The sequence below is a fragment of the Argentina silus genome, assembly GCF_951799395.1.
Source record: "Argentina silus genome assembly, chromosome: 15".
Lineage (NCBI taxonomy): Eukaryota > Metazoa > Chordata > Actinopteri > Argentiniformes > Argentinidae > Argentina > Argentina silus.
This window is the reverse complement of record NC_139669.1, coordinates 18,478,977-18,497,174: the sequence shown is the minus strand read 5'-3', so window position 1 is coordinate 18,497,174 and position 18,198 is coordinate 18,478,977. Positions and strand designations below refer to the sequence as shown.

General features: G+C 44.8%; 1 protein-coding gene across 1 annotated transcript; it reads right to left on the bottom strand.

Annotated features, from left to right (window-relative positions):
* Positions 1 to 1,662: 1,662 nt before the first annotated feature.
* Positions 1,663 to 16,282, bottom strand: LOC310816110 (alpha-1A adrenergic receptor-like; the record flags this gene model as incomplete). Its single annotated transcript, XM_083686116.1, has 2 exons — positions 15,292 to 16,282; positions 1,663 to 2,171 (listed from the first exon to the last, which is right to left on the bottom strand). The coding sequence occupies exons 1-2, from the start codon at positions 16,259 to 16,261 to the stop codon at positions 1,663 to 1,665; spliced, it is 1,479 nt and encodes a 492-aa protein (XP_083542242.1). The 5' UTR covers positions 16,262 to 16,282.
* Positions 16,283 to 18,198: the final 1,916 nt, after the last annotated feature.

The window sequence follows — 18,198 nt, the reverse complement described above, 5'->3', positions numbered from 1 at the left end:
GATTCGCTGGCAAGAGGCTCTCTTCCATGTGTCCCACGAGATGTCAGTTCAATCTATCCTCACTTAGTTGAAGATTAAATCCATACAATTAACCGATTCACGCTTCCCCCTCCGCTGTCGAGCCTTGCTCATTGATCTATTGCTGTCTATTCAACAATACTCTCCGAGCCTTCCCCTGAGGGTCGACACCAGGCTCTTTGCTCAGATGTGGTTTTCTTTGCACCTCCCATCTGTGGGGAGTCTGTGTCCAGTGATGCTCAGTGTCACAGCACAGCACAATCACTCATTAACCAGGATGCATCTCAGCGAGCCTAACTGGCCAAGAATGAGGTACCATATGTCAGATATGGGCTTTATGGTCAAGCTCAGGTCAATTAGGCCTGTGTCTCAGCCATAAACTTCTGTTACTATCTCTCCTCTATAGACGACCCTCTCTGCCCCCACGTCATGTTGACTCCCAGCCTAAGACACTCAGGTATGTTTACTCACTGCTTAGTGCAGGACGCATCACCCATTCACACACCGCATACACATTCACACACCACATACACATTCAAACACACATACACATTCACACACCGCATACACATTTACACACCGCATACACATTCACACACCACATACATATTCACACACTACATACACATTTACACACCACATACACATTCACACACCACATACACATTCACACACCGCATACACATTCACACCCCACATACATATTCACACACCGCATACACATTTACACACCACATACACATTCACACACCACATAAACATTTACACACCACATACACATTCACACACCACATACACATTCACACACCACATTCACACACTGCATACACGTGTTTGATACCATTCCTCATTCCATCCCATGCATTACATGAGCCCATCCTCCGATTTCTACCTGCACCAGCTTCCATTTTACCCACTAGACGTTTACCCACAGGACTACTACACACCAGATTAATCATGTTATACTTTATTTCGGCAAACATAGCATAAAGATACCAGGTGACAGTAACAGAAAAGTGATCTGCTCTTCACACGTACATATACATAGTTCCTTTGTTAGGATCATCACAAATCCTGGAGAGGATTCAATGATCAGGACAAACTGTAAAACAATAGGTAGCTTCTTCAGGCACAGTACAAAATGGAGCCCATAGTCTGGTATACACAGCCGTGTTACAAATACATGCACTGGTCTCTTTCCTTTCCATAGTATGCAGTATTGTATGTGTGTATGTAAGTCACATTTGACTTAACTACGGCCCTCCAGTCTTCTGGGAAATGCAGTTTCAGCTGCAGTAATGCTCTCTGACACTAGGAGGAGCTGTAGTCACAGGCCACACAACCTGGTACAATACACAGGTAAACATATTCTCAACACTGCAGTGTCATCTTTACCCATTCACATTCTTCATGACAATGATAAAATCCACTGACACATGAATGATCACTTCATATCACTTGAAGCTTTGACATGAACCGGGACAAAACATCATCCCCCATCATCAGTCTGGTTCTGTGTGGGATTGAAATCCCCGTCAGGAATGACTCAATGACTCATGACTATAAGACTCAGAGTCACACCTTCTCCTCAGGTGTGTTGGCTGTGCCCACTCTCTCCACCAGACCCCTGCCTTCATTCTGACCTCAGGGGAAGAAGAACACCCCAGGACCAGGCTCCTTGTGCTGGGTCCCTCCCTGGGACACCTCCGCCCTCAGAGGGCCTAGCTGGCATTCTGAGGGACTCCCCGGCAGCGGGGAGGGGGAGGGGGAGGTGGAGGTCCTGGAAGCCCCCCAGGTGTAGAGCGTGTCCCCCTCAGGGCAGATCGCCAGTCCCTTGCCCAGGTAGCTGGGGCTGGCGCTGGGGGAGGAGGGCAGGGTGCGCTGGCTCCCGTTCAGACAGCTGGAGGTGTGCTCCGCCGAGCCTTTGCGTGAGTGGCCAGAGGAGCTGAAGTGGGAGGTGCGGTAGTTGTACGCCCGCCAGCCTGGCCGTTTCCTGCGGTGGCACTGGCACCTGAGGATGCGGATGAAGGCCAGTTTGAACTCCCGGCTGTAGCAGGGGTAGATGATGGGGTTCAGGCAGCTGTTGAAGTACCCCAGCCAGAAGATCACCTTGAAGACAGTATCCGATGGACGCAGGTTCACATTGAAAGACCCTGAGAGAGAAAAAACACCCAAAGGTTATACATCTAAACTGTATTCATACAACTTCTACAACATATTATTTCAGTTATACATGTACAGTATACTGACTATGGGTCCTTCTCACAAAACAGACTTTTATTATATTTGAGTCCAGCAGGTGGTAGTGTGCTATAACAACAAGCATTGATGCTTCATGTTGGGTCAAAAAGATTGACATTTACAAATGGCAGGCAGCGACCCTAGACTGTAAAGGAGATGTTCTATTTTTCTTCTCTGACATTAAACGCCTCATTAGTTGCAGGGCTCAACCAGGGGACAATAGGTCAACCAGGGGACAATAGGTCAACCGCTCAATTGACTTGGATCAGACTTAGAACAACACAAAGAGAGCATGGGATGAACCCACATTCTTAGGAAAGACAGATGTACTCTTCAAGGAGAGGGTGGTATGGTGCGTTCCCTCAAGGCTGCCTAGCCTCAGCACTGGGCGGGATAACAGAGAGAGGGACATTAGGAAAGACAGAGTGGGAATGTGAGGAAGAGAGAGACAGAAAGAAAGAAGGAGAGAAAGAGTTGTCGATACTCAATGAATAATGAACTCTCACTTTCTCTGGTCTTAACCTCTCTCCCTTCTGAGGGGGGTGGCGGGTGGTGGGGAATGCACCCTCTAAAACCTTTTTTTGGTCACTCTTTCTTTGTTTATATGTTTTTGTTTAATTATTTTATTTTCAATCATATCATTTTATTTCAATGCAGCATTCTGCAAATCTCTACTACACTACATAAAACTACAGAAGTTTTGAATTTCTTAGAATAGGAAAGGAAGTGATGATGAAAATCTTGAAAAATGTATGCACTCACTACAATGTAAGTCACTTTTGAAAAAAGCGTCAGCTAAATGGCATATATATATATATATATATATATATATATATATATATATATATATATATATATATATATATATATAAATGCCATATATCGTCACTCCAAAACTTGAAACTCCATGCCTGAAGAAACCTCTGGTTTGGAGCGGTTCTTCCTTGCTGTGTAAACATGAACATAAACATAAACATGACAACCAGAAAGGTCATTGTCATTCAGCAACACCACAAGGACCTGGTGGAGTAGTATATGGCATCACAGTTGTCCTGCCAACATTATCTGAGAAGGTGAAGGAGAAGTCAAGGAAGGTCTTCACTTCTCCGTTATCAGTCAGCTGACACCTCCACTTCCTGTTGTTTTCCTCCCTCTGGAGTGTCACAGTCAGTTTGACGCCCGTGTGACCTGGTATCTGGAGTCTCCCTGTAGCTCAGCACCTCCCTCATCCAGCCAGCTCAGAATGATTCCACTAAAGTAGTAGTAACACACTCCAGGTCCATTAAAGGTCAACAGAAAGAACCTTAATGTCACGGTATTATCAGCCTTTAATTCTGTCACTGGTGTGGACGGGGAGATGGTTAGAAGAGACAGAAAAACGACTGCTCCTGCATCTCTTGAGTCATCCTCAGGGAGGTATCGTCAAAAGTAGCGTCCAGCATCCTTAGCTCTGACGTCACGAACATGCAGAGAGCAGTTAGACCCAACACTCAGTCTCTCTCCCCTGTCTGAGTTATCATCTATGATCCTCCCCCATGACCTCTTCAATAGATCTCCTAGATCCATCTCTGTAGATCCATGTCGTTGAGGAGCAGTCTCCTGGATTAACCCCAGTGTCACACAGCACACTGACATCATCACCCACTCTAGACAATTGAGTAGTGATATGTCCTTTGACACCTGTGTTGATCAAGGTTAGCATCACCAGCAGTCCTACGAGAGTCGTATAATGGACCCCAGTCATTGTCCTGTCACTCTGTTCTGTAGCAGTTTCTATATATGCCATTTAGCTGACGCTTTTATCCAAAGCGACTTACATTGCAGTGAGTGCATACATTTCAGTATATATGGTCCCAGCAGGAATCAAACCCAGTGTTGTTAGCGCCATGCTCTACCAACTGAGCCACAGTTTCCTCCTTCACTAAGCGTGTTGTCTACTGTGTACCAGAGTGTTCTATCAGGACTAATATACAACCTCTGTTGTGTACTAGTCTTACTGATATGCCACTTCCTTGATGTGCTCATATCCTCTGTTCCGATGTTAGGACGTTAAGGGTGAGAGGTTGATAACAGTAGTAGCACACCAAGCCCCTCTGCTAGACCTGAACATGTTGAATCTAAATTCAAGAATCTAAGAAAGTGGTGAAATTATAATTTTTTATGAACTGGGAAATCTCAGTATCAGCTACTACTCAGTTGTGAATTATGTTTATTTAACTACAATAAGACCATCTGGTGATTTGGTTTCTCATTGATGTGAGTGTTAGTATTAGTGATAGATCAGCTTTGAAAGAAAATAGAATTTTAGTTCTATTTAATAGCATTGCTTGCATCATTTCTAGTCCCTTTTTGCTCACTCTTTTTTACATCCATCAATACAATTTCAGGATTTCACATTCCTCAAGACATTACCTGAATAAACGCAAAAACCCTGGATCCAATTCCAAACATTTCACTTCTACAGGCACTTCCATTGACACTTGGCCTTAGTAAGCTACTGAGAGATACTGGACTGTGTTAGATGGTGTCAGTCTCCTACTCAGGGCCGGTTTTAGCCTGCTATATTAGGGTGGGCTGGTAGAAATAATAGGTGGGCAACTTGGGCGGTAGGTAGCCCAGTGGTTAGAGAAGCGGACTAGTAGCCCGAAGGTATATGTTCAATATATCAGTCATATATCCATTTCTTTCTTTCGTTTTTATCTATCTATCTATCTATCTATCGGTCTATCTGTCTGTCTGTCTATCTATCTATCTATCTATCCATCTATCTATCTATCTATCTATCTATCTATCATGTAACATGGTGCGACGATAGGGGGTTAGGACTTGTGACAGTGTGGAGGAGGAACTCTCATATGATGCTGAAGACACATCAATTACCAAGGTTGTTACATACAATTTATGCAACACAGGAAAAGCTTCCTTATACTCCTGTTTCATTTGGACATTTCTTGACCAACATTGGTTTTGCAACTTTCTTGACCTTTGGTTTTGCAAAGAATTTCACATCGTCTGCCACAGTGCCAGCAAGCACATGCAGAGGCTGCAACAAAGTGGAATCTAGAAATTACCTAGATTTGGGTTCAAGATTGGATAAGGCTGTCATTAGGTCTACATTCTTCTTGGAAAATATGTTTTCCATTTTTGAAATGGCCCTGTCAAGGATGTTGAGCAAAGATCTTTTCAGAGACTGACAGGGGGTGACGGTGGGATTATCATAATCTGTATGAGTCACAGTTGAGAGCACTTTCACCAAGGTGTTTACTTCATGTTCTCCTTCTCTTTGGAGGATGTGAATCCTCCCCAACAGGTGCCTGAGAAAGCTCTGTCCAGTAATCATCTTTACAGATGTCTTTTAAGGACTCCAGTGACGCACCAACAACCTCACAAGCAGTGCACATATCCACAGATTGTGACTGTAGAATTGCATTCGAAGACGGTCTTCATTCTCAATAATGCACCTTGTCACATCATAATGGCTTGTCCAGCGAATTTCAAGCAGTCTTTTGAGACAAGGAGCATCATACTTTTCTGACACATAGTGGTGACATAAGACGTTATACAGGGAACTAGAAAGGTCGAAAAACGTTTTCGACCATCCTGAATGGCATTCACAACCACTAAGTGTAACTGGTGGTTATAACAATGAATATATAGAATATATCTAGCAAGCTTCTTTTGAAGCAATGCTTGCACACCACCTCATACTCCACTCATCACCGATGCACCATCATAACACTGGCTAACTATGTTGTCAGCACTGTAGCCAGCATCAGAAAGATGTCTCAATATTTCAGTGGACATGTACTCAGCATCAAGTTCATGCAAGTCAAGCAACCCAATCAGATGCTCCTCTGGCATGGAATTACATACAAACCGAATCATTATGGACAAATTCTCTACATTACACCTTTCCCTAGTCCCATCACTTTTCATGCAAAACTCTGCAGAGTCAGCATTTGCATACCTTTTCCTGACCTCTCCAAGAACCATGTATGCCAGTGTTTCAATTATCTTGTTTTTGAGGTGTACTTGGCATTTTTAGGTATACCCTTAGCAATATCAGCTAGCTTGTCGTCCTTCTCTAAGGTATATTCAAACCATTTAAAAAAAAAAAAAGACCCGCAGCAATGTCATCAGCATCGGTGTCCCGGTGGTCACGCTTTAGGGTTTCTGTTGAGCCCTGACTCATTCACACACAGAAACTTAACTACACCACCAATATCGGTTCTTTTCAAGCTGTGTTGTACCAACCAGCATACAGTCAATGGTTTCCCCTGTTGCCTCTCTGCATTTGTGCTCAGACCAGGTGTCTGCAACCTGTACATGACTGGCTGGATGCATGTTTCTGTAACCCCGTCACGCTTGAGTGCCGCTTTCCAGTTGTTAAAACCACACACGGTAAAAACAACATCCCTCTCATTGTCAGTGACATATTTCCGACAGGAGAAACAGAAGCATGCATCCCGCAGAACAGAGTACTCCAGCCATGGTCATGTGCGGCACCAGGCAGGATTGAATGGTCATAATATAGCACCGAATGCACGCTTTGGGTAGCTAGCTAATTTTGGCTGGGATGGTGCATCGCCATTCAAGTTGCTAACCGCGTGAGGTGGGGCTGAGGCAGCCGAGAGAGGGAACTGCTTTGGGGCAGTGCTTGTGGAGGGTACAGGGGCAGTAGTTGGAGCCTCTGATGGGCTAGCAGCAGCATCGCTAGAGGCAGAAGCAGCACTAGGCTTGATTATAGGCTTAAAAAAAAAAACGATACATCGCACAGCAAGTGTTGTAAGTCGCTTTGGATAAAGTAAATTAATGGAATGTAGGTCAAACTATGAGCTTTCGCTAGCAGCACAGCATTCACAAACTGAGAGAATGGGTAAACTTTCGAGAAAAGTCACCGTAATTATATCTTTAAAAAGGTAGTAGTGTGGTACTGTTAGTGTGTGGAACAATAGTAATCACTGATTGGTAGGGAACTATTCTCTGCTGCTGGGGGCGGGACTTTGGGTAGGGGTCTGGCAGACACAGATCATTCTCCTCAGTCTGTCCTTCTCCCTTCATCGAATACATTTGAGTTGATGCAAATGGACTGCTGATGGAAATGAATTCGCTAGTAGCTAAATCTGGTGCAAAGCATCTCCTCTCTCTGAGATTACTGTTTTTGTACATGATCCCTGACAAAAAAGCATAATAAACAAAAGCTTAACTAAAGTAAAACTAACATTTAGAACACTAATTTGTTCCAACCCATACATTACATTTATATTACATTTATGGCCTTTATCCAAAGCGACTTACAACAAATACATTTGTTTAAGTAAGTGAATCATCTATCCATCAGTCATCATAAGAAAAAGTGCTTGGACCAGGGGCCATTTGCAGTCACAATAGGAGAAGGAAAAAATCACTTCTTTTTTTTAGAGCAAGTTATGCGTTTGAGTGTGTGATTTTTCACGAGCAGTGGGATCGTGTGTGTGCTTTTACTTGCTTTGCCTTGCCCTGTGTGTGTGCAATCTGAGCCATCAGAGTTCATAGTTGTCATAGCAACACCTGTCCCCCTCGGCATGCTCCGAGAGACACTCGGACGGACGGGTCTGCTTCAGAGCTCTGTGTGTTTGTACCTGAACACGACAAGAAAAGGCGGTGGGCAGTGGGCTGCCCACCCAATCAGAAGTTAGAAACGGTGCTGGTATTTTCTGTGCTATTTGTCCATTGGCTGAACAAAAAACATTTTCTTCCTTAACTTTTGATTGGGTTGGCAAGACGCATGTTTGGGTGCCCCTGCCAAGCTCCACTGAGAGGGAATCTAACAAGTTAACACTGCCCATAGCCACCGCCGGCCTTGCTACCCCCTCCCCTCCCCATACAAAATCAATGGCCCTTCCAAGGTGTTGGTTCTGGCGCCGGGCCTGTTGCTATAGCCTCCCTTTGTGTGTGTGTGTGTGTGTGTGTGTGTGTGTGTGTGTGTGTGTGTGTGTGTTTCTGTGTGTGTTTCTGTGTGTGTTTCTGTGTGTGTTTCTGTGTGTGTGTGTGTGTGGTCTCTGAGGAGGTGAACTGCCTAAATTAATAACACATTCCTGGCAAGTTTGAGGATGCCCAGCCAATCATATGTGAAATTACCTCTAGGACATAATATCAGCCAGTCATGAAAACAAGGTATCGTGTAAGCCTTTTCCAATATATCAACATCAGAAACATCAGAAAACAACGTTTTCTTAATGCATTTATGGGGCTCACTGCCTCTCATAACAGCATTTGTAAATGCATAAATGCCAATAATGCATCCATGTGGTTCATTAAACGATAGATACATAATTTCCACTGGGTCACGCAACATCCTGACACACAGATAACGACTCTCACGCGGCACTGATCCATGTCTGGTGGGACACATTCTACACTGCACTGGCGACAGTGGGTTCCAGACTGGACCGGGCCCTATCCAATAGCCAGACATGGAAGACAGAAGAGTGGTTCTCTGTGGGTCCCTTTCCATGGCACTGAACACTTCCAGACACACCCACATCCCAATCAGCTCTGAGTGTTATTAATCTGACTGGCTAGGCTCTGGGAATAAAACTCAACCCACGAGAGAGAGAGAGAGAGAGAGAGAGAGAGAGAGAGAAAGAGATGGGTATTCATCATGGATGGACGGGGTGAAAATAGCATGTGAAAATAACAGCCACTAAGAGCAGGGCCATTCATCCACTGTACAGGAGGCCAAGACACATACACAGTTCATTCTCCCTCTCAGTCTCTCTCACACACACACACACACACACACTATGCTAATGGATTTTATTATGCCATCTGCGACTCAAGCCTTGCAGCAAACAGTAACCACACTTTATCTCTGCAACCTTTGCCACACAGACTGGGTACAAACAGCTCTCTGGCTCTCTCTCCCTCTAGCCTCCCGTCGCTGAGGCCTGTGGGTGCCTGCCAGTGGATCAGTGTGTGCCGGGAGAGGACCAGCATGTACTGGGAAGCTTCACTTCCTCCACCGGGCCACCGAGGGGCCGGAAGGCAAACACAGCTGTGTGCCCACCTCTCCCACCGGACCGGACCGGACCGGACCCCACAGACCCTACAGGGACCCGGCCACGGGTCACCGCCTGTACCAATTCAGGCAGCCCCTGTCTAGACCAGAATTACAGGTTGAGTCAGTTTGAGGAGAAAAAACAACCTCAAAACAACCTCAACAAGGGGAAAACACAGACAAAGAAAACTGGTTTTCCTGTGAGCTCAGATGGAGGTTTATTGGAAATGTTGGGGAAAAATGCTTTTTTCCATTTTGGGCCTCAGTTTATGTTGATATCCTATAGTGTAAACGGTTCTGTTTGCTGAGGATACAGCAGTACGCCTGGAGGACAATGGGATGAGAGGAACTGGTGGAGGAACTGGTGGAGGACCAAACAAAAACATGCTTTTCACCTCCTTCCTGAAGTCAAACACACTCACACTCATCAAACAATGTAAAATGCAACAGGAACCTGTAGAGGAACGACTTAAGGAAGCGAGACATCCTGTTATTCTGATTGGGAGCAGTGATACCAAACAACGAATGTCCATGTCCATGTCCATGTCCATGGCCATGTCCATGTCCATGTCCATGGCACAGATCGACCGGCCCATACACTAGCCCCGCAGCCCAGCTTTCAATTCCCTTTGAAGAATAAATGGCACATTTCATTCTCTGAATTGACTGTAGAGATGGAATGGATCCCAGCCCTGAGGGCCGTACCATAACATGTCAATCATGATTTATGAGATTTATCAAAATACATTTCAAAAGGCCAATGGTATGATATTACAACAGAGAAGCTTTTTTGCTTTAGAGGAACAAGGAATTCTTTTTGGTGCACTCACTTGATGTCCCTGAAGACCTTGTGGCCCTGTCCTGTGCCCCTGTCCTGTGGCCCTGGCAGCTCCATCGCAGCCCTGGCACTTCATTTCTCTCTCCGTCACACTTACTGTAGCACTCTCATTATTCCTCCCTTCCAAACACCATTTCAATTACCCCCAGAGCACAGGGGCCAGTGGCCTCACTACGTTAGCATGAAACACACACACACACACACACACACACACACACATTAACGCACACGCACGCATGCACGCACGCTCGCTCACTCACTCACTCACTCATGCTCACTCACTCACTCACACACACACACACACACATTAACGCACGCACGCACGCTCGCTCACTCACTCACTCACTCACTCACTCATGCTCACTCACTCACTCACTCACGCTCACACTCACACTCAAAGAGAACCTACACACACTTGCACCACCCACACTCACACACAAACGTTTATTGCCCCTTGTAAAACACTTTATACAACGGTTTGATCAGAACAAGCATTGGGATTGGCTGAGAGGAGTTTGAAGCCATGGTTTCATAACGACAATGTCACGGTTTAAATCACCTGTGATGATATTCATACACCGCAGTAGATTTGTTGATCACATTCCCTAGAAAAGGTTTGTTTTGGGAACTATATTTGTTGTGTAACTGTTATAATGCAATAAAGCCCTTAATGACCTACAAGCCTGGGTTTCTGTCCTGTTTGGGCATGCTGCCTGCACCAGTCAATAAAAGACAAGCCCTTCACAGGACATTAGTGCTGCTGCTAGGTGTTAAAGCTCCAGGGAAAAGGGGGAGGGCAGAAGCAATAACCCAATTATCCCCTGAGGACTAACGATTTCTCACTGACGGAGATGAGATGGGAGAAACAGAACGACAGCTGAAAAAGACGTGAATTTAAATGAATGAGAAATGCAGTGGCTACTGAGATTGACAAACATTTCTCTCATCCCAGTCAATTTTAGGTTGTGTGAAACAGAATGTGTGTGTGTGTGTGTGTGTGTGTGTGTGTGTGTGTGTGTGTGTGTGTGTGTGTGTGTGTATGTGTGTGTGTGTGTGTGTATGCATGCATTCATGTGTATCTGTCCTTTGGTGCTTCTGCGTGCCACCTGGCCTGGCATGGAAGGGTTAGGGCATGGGCATCAATCAATAGTAGACAGGAGCAGCTGTGGGCACATTCAGCACATCACTCATGGCTATCACATGACATAGTATAGGCTGCAGTGCAGGTATTGTAAGGTACTGTACACACACACACACACATACACACACACACACACACACAAACACACACACACACACACACACACACACACAAAAACATACACAGAGAGCTAGGGAAATAGTGGCTGTATGCAAAGGGAGGACAATAATGAGTGGCTCACAGAAAATCTCCCTCAGTGGGTGGAGGCTAATGAAGGCTCAGTCTCCCATTACTGAAGCTTACACACTGAGCCAGACATTCAACGATGGCTCAGAACAAAAGCACAGGCTTATTCTAAAAAAACGACAACCCATCCTAAACTCTCCATTTACAGACTAAAGCACAGGGGAAGTATGAGTACTGCATACGCTTTGGGATTCTCTATGACATGATGGAGAGATCTATAGTGCCCTGCGGAAGTCACAGGACAGTGGAGCATTTTTTTCTTCTTTTGGCTCTACACTCCAAACGTTTTTTTTGGAGTGTTACTATATAATTACGATGAGGTTAAAGTAGAGATCCTCAGCTTTTATTTGATGGTATTGGAGTACATATTGGTTTCACCATTCAGAAAGTACAAATTTTTTTACTCTATTTCAGGGTATCCAAAAGTAATGGGACATACTTTATTATTCATTTTCATTCATAAAATGTCCAAATTAAGTAGTTTAGTATTTGGTCGACAATGCTGATGATGCTCTGCCAGGCCTGTACTGCAGCCATCTTCAGTTGTTGTTTTTGCCTAAAATCTTATTATCAGGAAATGAAATGCATGTTCAGTTGGATTTAAATCTGAAGATTGACTTGGCCAGTCAAGAACTTTCCACTTTTTGGCCCAGAAAAACTCCCTAGTTGCTATGGCAGCATGTTTTGGGTCATTGTATTACTGTATGATAAAGCTGCTGCTGTCAGCAGTTACAATCATCAATTAAGAGAAGTTAGCCAGTTCTAGTGGCAGCTATACATGCCCAAACCCCCACTGCACCATGTTTCATAGATGAGGTTGTGTGCTGTAAATCTTGGACAGATATTTTTCCTACAAACTTTCCTTTTGCAATCACTCTGGTACTTGAGGTACTTTAGGTACTTTTGAGCAAACTGTAACCTGACCATCCTTTTTGAGATAACTAGTGGTTTGTTCCTTGCAGTGAAGCGTCTGTAGTTTGTCTGGTGAAGTAGTTTGGCTGGTGAAGTAGTTGGCGGATGGCAGTTTCTGACACATTCACGCCTACCTCCTGGATCCACTGTAGAAGTCTGCCTTGTAGAAATCAGCCTGTTTGTGATTGCTGAGCTCACCAGCGCTTTTTTTTCTTTTTAATGTTAAGATTCCAAACTGTTGATTTTGGCTAGCTGTTGATTTCAGATTTTTTCAACCTAATAATCTTGAGTGAGTGAGTGACTTTCATTGACACCTCTTTTTGGTCTTCATGTTGACAGACACCAATAGCAAACTCCAAACGCAAATACAAAGCCTAGAATCAATACTAGACATTGACAGCTCTCTTTTGCATGGATAAATGATGTGACGGAACACACCTGATTTACCAGAAATACCTGTCAAACCAAATATCCCACTACGTTTGTGTATCCTAAAATAGGGGGACAATGCATAAAAAGTGTAATTTCTGAATGGTGAAACAAACATGTACAAATACCATCAAATAAAATCGGAGAATCTCTACTTTAACCTCATAGTGATTGTTTGATTTAAAATCCAAATTTTTGGAGTGAAGAGCCAAAAGAAGAGAAAATGCTTCACTGTTACACCTGTTGCAGCCCAGACTGACCCCACTGGGTTAAATGAGGTTGTGTTATGGTTAGGGTTAGGGTTAGGGTTAGGGGTGTATAATACAGAACAGTTTTTTTTCTCTCGATTAACAGTATCAAAAAATAAACAGGATACCGGCCACTAGGACTCATAGTTGTCTGTTGATGAGTCTTGAATAAACAGAGTCCAGACCATCTCATTCTCACATTCTCCTTGTCCTCCTTCCTTATCCTCTAAAGTATACTGAAGAGCTATGGAACAGCAGAATCCCAGAATTTTCCCAGAGTTTGGAGTATCTGGTATCTAATTAAGTGTCCCTCTAGGCTCAGGAATCTCCTGCTGTCTGACCTTGCACAGTGACCTCGTCCTGGATAGGAACGGCCACTATGTAAATCCATAATAATAAACTTAGATGATGTGTGGTGTGGTGTGTGTGTGTGGGTGTGTGTGTGTGTGTGCATGTTTGTGTGTGTGTGTGTGCGTGTTTGTTTGTGTGTGCGTGTGGGTGTGGGTGTGTATGTGCTCGCGTGTTTGTTTGTGTCTACGTGTGTGTGTGTGTGTGTGCATGTTTGTGTGTGTGTGTGTGCGTGTTTGTTTGTGTGTGCGTGTGGGTGTGGGTGTGTATGTGCTCGCGTGTTTGTTTGTGTGTACGTGTGTGTGTGTGTGTGTGTGTGTTTGTGTGTGTGTGTGTGTGTGTGTATGTTTGTGTGTGTGGTGGGGGTGGGGTTGGTGACCAGCCAGGACCTATCACAAAGCACATTCCCACATGACAGTGGTACACACAACCAAGACCACAAGTACTACTAGAGGCTAGTGTCCTGATTACTATGGGCCGGAGAGGCAGATTACAGTGTAAAACTGGGATGGAACAGACAGACAGCCAGCCAGCCAGCCAGCCAGATAGCCAGACAGCCAGACAGCCAGACAGACAGAGAGACAGACAGACAGACAGACAGACAGACAGACAGACAGACAGACAGACAGACAGACAGCTAGCTAGCTAGCTAGCCAGACAGAGAGAGGTCCAGAGAGGGAAAATAGTTATTAGGCCTAAAAAGAAAGGGTATATCAAGATTTGTGTTTTCTTAGCCCCCTCGTCTGCTCCTCTGGACCCTCACCACAACATGCCCGCAGCACGGGCCTCTTCTCCACACTCCATATTGTTTCATTTCCTCTGAGATGTTGTCTCAACAGCCATGACGGTGGGCTGGGCTTTAACTCCTGTCAATCTCCCTGGCGTCTGAGGCCCCTTGGACTAAGACTGGAGGATCAACAGACCAAAGAGGGGGCACACTCCTCACGTGGGATACTTGGGACTGTCTCTGGACGAATAGACTCAACATATAGAACTCACATTTTGACTCCTTTGGTTTAGACTCCTCTCACATACCCCCTGAGAACCTCAGCACTGACATTTACCCTGATTTATACCAGTCTTGCATCAGTGGCTTGAGTAGAAGTCTGTCTGCTTTAGCCAACTGGTTGGGTGAGGCGACCGAGTATTGGTGTTGAACGCAAAACCAGCCGGGTGTCCAGGCTTATAAGGGACCAGGCAGATGCTTGAACATATCACAGTCAACATACAAACCTTCAAAAGCTAACAAAAATGTATAACCATGTATAAATGTATAATCATAACCATAGTCGATGGAATAATCCCATTACACAACAAACGTATGGTACAGTAGCCCCATACACACCAGCCAGCCAGCTGGGTTGCGTCAGGCGAGCTGCCCACCACAGTATATTAAAGTCAACTCTGCCACAGCATGCCGATAAATCAGAGCAGTTAACCCTGAGGTGGAAAATGATTGCTATCCAAATGTGGACATCATGGGTGCTGGTGGGATTTATGGACCAGTGACCTATGAATGTACCCCACAGGCCACTGACAATTTCCATTCAGATATTAGCCTAATGAAAAAGCTTTTTAGCAACTTCTCTGCAGTGTGTCTCACCTGATCAAATGAGACATGACATACAGGGTCACTGAATGTTTAATGTTTTAAATGGTATATTTTGTTTGTATTCGTTTTTATATCTTCAATGATCATTCATTAGTTAGCCTATCTGCTATTATGTGTAGGTGCACGTGGTAAAATATACCTAAATAACATATACATGACATTAAATATACAATTAAACAAAAATATACAATTAAATTAAAGATGATAATTTCAACCTACCGATAGGCAACGCTAGGAAGAATGGTAGCCAACAAAGCGTAAACATGCCAACCACGACTCCCAAAGTTTTAGCAGCTTTCTTCTCCCGTGAGAATTTCAGAAGTTTCACCGTGAGTGTGCTTCTCGACTGGTGCGCGCGGTTTTTGCCCGTGCTGCCGGTGTCATCGTGCACCTGGGATCCCTTGTGGATCCTGAGCGTGAGTTCGCTCGAGTTCATCCTTTCCCGCATCACCCCGGCCTCCAGGTTCTTAGTGGTCCGTTTGGCGACGATGTACACCCTACAGTACATGGACAAGATCACGACGAGAGGGATATAGAAGGAACCGAGGGAAGAGAACAGTGCGTAAAACGGTTCCTCGGTGATGAGGCACACCGTGTCGTCCGGCGACGGCGGCTGCTTCCATCCGAGAAGGGGTCCGATGGAAATGACCACCGACAACACCCAAACCCCGAGCATGGCCAGCAGTGCTCGCTTTTCGGTCACTATACTCGGATATCGCAGAGGGTGACTCACACCGATATACCGGTCGATGGAGATTACGCACAGGCTCATGATGGACGCGGTGCAGCACAGCACATCCACAGCTGCCCAGATGTCACAGAAGATCCGGCCGAACACCCAGCAGTTCAGGATCTCCAGGGTGGCGGACACAGGCAGCACCGTGGTCCCCAGGAGAAGGTCGGCGATGGCCAGGTTGATGATGAAGTAGTTGGTCGGGGTCCGCAGGTGCTTGTTGCACACCACCGACAGGATGACAAGCATGTTCCCCACGATGGCGAACACGATGAAAGCCCCGAGGACCAAGCCGAGGGGGATGGCTCGGGTGAGATCCACTTCACCGACCTCCGTCTGATTGCTCGAGCTGTTGCTGGAGAAGTTAACAGCCGACGGTGTCCGCTCTGTCCCACCGTAAAGTTCCGCGGAACCGTTTTTCCATAAGTTTTCCGCATCATCAGTGCTCCGATTCATTTTGACTGAAGAGGTCCTCCATAGCAGGGTTCAGATCACACAAACCCGAGTAACACCATGCCAACATAAATCTACACTGTTTAGCCAAGTGACATGAGGTTTAATTCAAAGGTTATCAAAACTTAAAATTCCATTTTCCAAACTCAAACGGTGACTGTTCTTGTCCCGCAATACGAATAGAAATTACACTATATAGCTTATCTTAAGTAATAATGGTCATGCATCTCCCTTCAATCCACCCACAGTCCGTTTGTCGCTCTCCTAAATTGTCTGCTCTCTAGCATACAGTACTGTACGGCGCAGCAGTCACCCTCGAGTTCTTGTCAAACCCCTCTCCTTTCCCCTGAACACAACTTCACTATCAATTCATTCGACTATATGGAAGGAAAGACATGCGACCAAACAAAAAACGTACATGACGCATATGACGCAACTGCCCACGAACCATGAAATATTTTAGTGGCACCACAGAAAAACGCATAGATTGCGGTGACTTTGGCGAGGTTATGGACAAAACTCTTTCTCACGACTCGGGCGGAGACCACTAAGGGTCATGTTTTCATTGGTGTATGAGTGCAGTAGAGTAAGTCTATAGGCTACTTATCATGCATGATGTGGTCAAGGGTTCATTTGGGCTATTGTAAGTGGTGGAATTGTCCCCCACATTGTTTGTTTTTCCCATAAGTAAAGGGAGCTTCTCTTCAATACCACTTGGTCTGATTATAATGGTGCAGCGTTCACACAGAGCATAGGCCTGCAGTTTTGGCAAAAACTTGTATTTTTTTATTTTCAGTTATCGAGATGACCAGGAAGGAAAGGAGAGAAGTGTATCAGAGGAACGGCTAGACCAGGATTTTTAGATTTGGTTAGCTGGATTTGGGCAGGCCAAAAATCGAAATAAGTATATTTAGTTTTGATCATTATAAATCAGTTTTATTCCTCTCTTTCCGAACCCAATGTTACTGTAATCACAGTGTTTACATCATAGCTGATACATTTTCTCCCTCATCATCAACATAATGGAAGATTTAGACAAATACTATTTTCAGCATTCAGACAGGTGGCAATGGCAGTTATGCAGTAGTTAATACATCCCAAAAAAAAGATCTTATTGTCTAAATTGTTGCTTTGGCTTGGAAAGCATTTCTCCTGTGAAATAATTACAGAGCCATGCATGTTCAAACAATATCTGGCCATTGCAACCTCCCATAATGCACACTAGTAGAGTTAAGCTTTCATGTGTAAGTAAAAATAAATAAAAAAAAGCCCTAAATTACACTGGTGGAGTGCTTCATTATTTGGACAAACCTATGGCTTTGTAGAGGTTCAGGTGATGGAATGCAGATAAAAGTCATAATTCCTCTTGATTTCTGGAGAATGTCCAGCGTTACACCACTAAAGCTGCAGGGCTGGGAGGGGAATATGTTGGTTATTCCTCCCATTGACACCCTGCAGGTTGAGGGGGGGGGGGTGAAAGAGATTAGGGGTGAAAGGGTGAGGGGGTGAGGACACAGGGTTGCATTCCCCCCTTTGAATGCTTCTCCAATGCATCTGTTTCTAATTATAATTCACGGCAGTCTAGTCTTGCTAATGTCACACCAAATTAAGTCAAATGTTTGGTGTGTTACGGTGTGTAAGTGTGAACATAACAGAAATCCACCATGAAGTTGATCATGAGGTGTGAAGGAGAAATCAACCAATACCCTCAGAAATGTTTTTGACTCTCCCTGCGCCAGTGCACAGTCTGAGGCAGAAGATGACAGGCTTTTACATGAACCATTATTCATCACTCCAGGGCAATGACATGCTCTTGGGGGCAGCAGTATTGCAGAGTTCTTCATGCATGTAATTACTAGAAATTAGCCCAGCTCTAGGGTGTAGCTCTGAGGGTGGACGTGGCTTCTAGAATGCTCTTCAGTCTGGAAACGCTTGATGGG